General features: G+C 32.0%; 1 protein-coding gene across 1 annotated transcript; it reads left to right on the top strand.

The window, feature by feature from the left end:
- Positions 1 to 1662: 1662 nt before the first annotated feature.
- LOC131857555 (zinc finger CCCH domain-containing protein 14-like) lies at positions 1663 to 2262 on the top strand. The gene has a single exon (XM_059210230.1). It carries the CDS (start codon positions 1663 to 1665, stop codon positions 2260 to 2262), a length of 600 nt encoding a protein of 199 aa, XP_059066213.1.
- The last annotated feature ends 2687 nt before the right edge of the window (positions 2263 to 4949 follow it).

Here is a 4949-nt window from a genome sequence, read left to right as displayed (position 1 = left end):
TTTATCCTCTGAATGATGTTCATACTCATTTCCAGAATTTAGCACAGGCTGGAAGGATGTTGGCAAAGCTTTAGACCTGACAATTGCATTTGATTGAAAGTCTCTAAAACCTTTGCCACAAACCCATTCTGTTCATATCATGTAATCAGGCGTTTTGTGGGAGCATATTTCTCTCAGGCATTCTGTCAAACAGTCCACGTGCCTTTTCTACACATTTTGTATACATGTCTACCAAGGCCATTGCAGCTACACCAACTGATCTTGTGATGGACGTCCACACCCTATTCCAAAGCTCCCATTTTCTTACCGGCTGGAGGATGTCAACAAAATTTTACACCTGCTAATCGCATTTGGTTGAAAGCATATGAACGCTTGTCATTAAAATCGTTTTGGGCATATCCTGCAATCCTAACATTCCATAAGTCGACATTGCTTGGAGGCATTCAGTCAAACAATTCACGTACCTCATCGATGCTTCCACATTTTGCATAAATGTCTATCAGAGCATTTCCGATTGTAATAAAATTTCCCAGAGCATGTTCGACTATGATAAGCCCTTATGTTATGGTTTGCTGGATGTCTACCCTCTCCAAAAGCTCCCATTTTGGCACAAGCAGGGAGTACACTAAAAATCAATACCGATGTGGATGGAAACCTATTTGCTCCATACAGTAAGACTCCTACGCGGGAACATTTCAAATTCGAATGTTGCGCTGTTCATTTGGACAGTATTGACGGGAATGTATAGTTAGATGAAAGTACTGGGCCCACAACCACCTAAGCTTGGTCAGAGCTTAGTGTGTGATGTTTAAGCCAACCCTTAGGATAGTGTCCAATGCATTTTTCGCATGTTGTCTTCCTTGTTCTTGAATTTGATTTGATTATTTTGTAGTCCACAAATTCAATCATAGTCAAAGTTTGGCAATAATATTTCCAATGAATCAAAATTAAGCAACGATGAACTATGATCCAAAACATATGATTACAATGAAAAATAATTATTAACCATTAAATCGACTAAACAATTTCACTCTTTTAAATTTATAAACTTCTAAACTCCATTATATAATCTATCACAACTCTATATTACATCAATTAAATTGATTTTTTTTAATCATATTTATTAAACCTAATTTTAATAAGTACAATTAAAATTCATTTGATTTCTTTACATTTAAACATTGTCCGTGGATACTTATGTCAAAGGAAAATAAAAAAGGAGAAACTTTACGAAAATCCTTCATTTAGATGAACAATGGACGACATGGCCACCTCACTGCATTTTTACTCTTAAAACTTCCCTAATTTCTTTTTAACCATTCCAACCAAGTTAAATATAGATTATCAACTAATAAGCAAATCAAACCAAATGACGCAACGTTTGAAATTGCAAGAGGACACAAACCAAAAAAACATATAAAACCATAGCAGTATGTTCAAGAATTCACAGCAATGCATTTGAAATTGTAATAAAGTATAAGATCTTATCAGTGTTTAAACCAGATTGGGTTTGTTGTTTATTGTTATCAGTGCTATAAATCTGATCAGTGTTCAATTAGATTACTTCTGCTGAAAAAAGTGTTAGCATTTTTTAATCAGTCACTGCAATATTCTTAACGTCACTGTGCATCCCTGAGAAAGAATACCATTAAAGCTTTAACAATGGAGCCTGCTCAGAAGAATCCCAAGACAAATATCTCTGAAAAGAGCAGACTATGCAAGAATTTTTTCAGTACATCCGGATGCCCATTTGGTGAGAACTGTCATTACCTTCATCATGTTGATCCTAAACTGCAATACAATCCTGTAATAGTGCAAAACTCTGCACGTAATTCAAAAAAAACATCAGAAGGCTTTACACCTGCGAAAGGCTACAAGACCCACCTTTGCAAAAATTATGGTAGTGATGAAGGTTGTATGTTTGGAGATAAATGTCATTTTTCTCATGGAGAGAATGATCTCGGAAGGGATAGTGCAAAAGCTTCCTTTGGTGATCTTTCCAAGGCAGAAATCAGTTTCAGTGCTTCTCTAGCTAGTGGCATAATTGGAAAAGGTGGTGCAAATACAAAGAAGATTTGTCATTTAACAGGAGTGAAGTTGCATATAAAAGATCACGAGTCTGATCCAAGGTTGAAGAATATTGAGTTTGAAGGTCCATTTGAGAGTATCACTAAGGCTGCAGACATGGTGAGAGAGTTGATTGAAAGGATTGAAATGTTGTCAAGAAAAGAGTTGGGAGATGAGCCAAATGATGAGGTTTAGACAAGTTTTATTTAAGGTTTCTAGTTAGCATAATCATGATCTAGATAAAACAATTGATATTTATATTAAGGTTTAGACAAGTTTTGTTTAAGATTTCTAGTTAGCATAATTATGATCCAGATAAAATGATTAACTTTTATGTTAATGTTTAAAGACAAGTTTTGTTTAAGGTTTTAAGTTAGCATAATCACGATCCAGATAAAACAATTGGCATTTATGTTAAGGTTTAGACAAGTTTTATTTGAAGTTTTTCATTAGCATAATCATGATTCGGCTAAGATTTCATTAATATTAAAGTTGTCTAAATTTTAATCTTTATTAAATGTTATATACCAATGTTATATACCTCCATCAATGTAAAAATGTTATAAGCCACTATCTTACCATGCTTAATGCTCTATCCTTCTTTTTGTGCAAGGGTTCGGCCCTTTCAAAACCCTTGCTTACATTAATCATAAACATGAATCTACTAATCCATCTAATTTTCATTTTGAAAATATTATCTATAATTATTTATTTTTAATTGAATATTCAATATTTGTAGAGCTAAATATATAGACTCTCTCTTTAATCTTAATTAAATTAAACTGTAGAAAAGATAAATCTTATAATGATCTATTTTGATCATTTAATATGTTAAACACCTTTAGTTTTATATGTCATTCTATTTTTCATATTGTCGAATCAAACCATTCTTGCTTCACTTTTGTCTCAACCATCGTGGATGTCATTGTATTTGTAGTACTATATTTTGGATGCTACAGTACATGATACTATCTACAATGATCAACATTTTTTTTTTTCCAATTTTGACGTCTTCTTTTCCAATTCACTTTGTATGCTCAACCATTCTTGTTATTGGATACTTTGATTCAATTCATAAATCACTAAGTATTTTTTCACTATCTATTATTTTGAATACTTAGAATATTTTTTAAAATGAATTTGTAGCTAGACTACATTTTTTATAAATTCAAGTTTACTTATTAATGTTTAAATTAATTTTTTTTTTTTTCAAACTTTACTAATTCTACACATTTATCAATTGAAACGGAATTTGATCTAGATATTTCTCATTCCCTTATTGCATTGATTATCTTGGATAATTTATAAAACAAATCATTTTTTATTTCTTTTCATTTGGTGAACACATTTGATTTTTGCACCCCCGAGGGTTTAGACGAGAGTTCATTTTCGGATCTAAGTGTTCTCTATTTTTTTAATTCAAAATTGAAATTAGCTTTTATTGGTCCTTATTTCCTTTTAGAGCTTCTTATTCAGTAAGTGTGTGCCAAAATTTCATTGCCCCCTTACTTTCCCTTAAGAAGCCATTTATTGAATACTACAATGGTCATGACTCTAACTAAGAATGCTATGGCTGAAAATTAAAATGAGAATCCTCCTCTAAATTGGGAAAATGAATTTGCTCATGATTTAATGTTGAAAAAAGTCATAGGCAAGAGATTGTTTTGACTACACACATGCTTTTTCTTGATATTGTAACACATTTGGCTAATGATGCTAATCCTACACATTTAGTTTATGTTCCACATAATTTGCTAATTAGTAAGTCATATGGATTATGTTTTCTTAAATATATAGGTGAAATGATAAATTACTTAAGTCCTTTAAGTGGTTGTCCCCACACTCCCTCCCAAACTACTTCCTCCTCATTTTATTTCTCTTTATCATATGCCTTGTGTCACACCTCTTCCTACTCATTCCCAAATAAGACCTCCACAATTACCACTTCTCATCTCTTTATTATCACTTTATTCATGTTTTTTCCTTTGCTTCTTCACATGATTATCCTAATAGCATCATTTCTACCTCATATTAGTAGTGTTGTGCCTACCTCTCATCCCTCTACTATAGTCACCACCTTGTGTTCCTCCTACTATAGTGTTAATACCACTTCATCCTCTTTCATTATATCACAACCTAACTATACCCACCCCTTATATCTCATATCCATTCTCCTAGTGGACTCCTTTCTAACCTTGAAATTCTTCTTCAAAGGTTTCATAAAATGAATAAAAATGTGGTGTGTTACCTAATTGAAGTAATAAGGATGCATTTGTTGAAGTGCAACATAGTCCACTTAATTTTGATATTTTAACTTATCCATTACTAGTTGTTTTTTTGGCTCTTAGAATTGATATGTAAAATGGTAAAGGAGATATTATGAAATGTTTGAGATCTTTTAATTTTTGCATTTTTACAGTTTGTGTACGAGGATATAATTGGTGTCTACTTTTCTGAGTCATTTGCATGTGAAAGTTTGATTGAAGACTACTATGTGAAATTTATTTTCTTGTCAACAAGGATCTAACGAATGCAAACATGATTATGTCTTAAGATTATAATACTTGATGATGAGTTTCAAATTATATCAAATACTTGATGATGAGTTTCAAATTATATAGTTTTTTACTAAATGATTGCCTACTATTCAACAAAGTATATATCTTAACAATTGTGCTTCATTTGTGGGTTTATGTGCACACATGAAGAAAGTTAAGCACAAATGTATCTTTAGATACCACCATGTTCTCATATCAAAGGTAAGTGAATTTCAACAATTCACAAATGCATGGGTTGAATCTATAGAAAAAGGTAAAATTTGTAGATTTAAGTCAAAGCCACACATGTCTAGGAATCACTTCTATAGTTACAAATTTGAACCA

This window comes from Cryptomeria japonica, chromosome 8, assembly GCF_030272615.1.
Source record: "Cryptomeria japonica chromosome 8, Sugi_1.0, whole genome shotgun sequence".
Classification (NCBI taxonomy): domain Eukaryota; kingdom Viridiplantae; phylum Streptophyta; class Pinopsida; order Cupressales; family Cupressaceae; genus Cryptomeria; species Cryptomeria japonica.
The sequence above is the reverse complement of the archived record's forward strand: the minus strand, read 5'-3'. Positions and strand labels throughout refer to the sequence as shown.

Bases quoted from the DNA above. Each gene is read 5' to 3' on its own strand.
- LOC131857555 (XM_059210230.1), top strand. From the start codon at position 1,663: ATGGAGCCTGCTCAGAAGAATCCCAAGACAAATATCTCTGAAAAGAGC.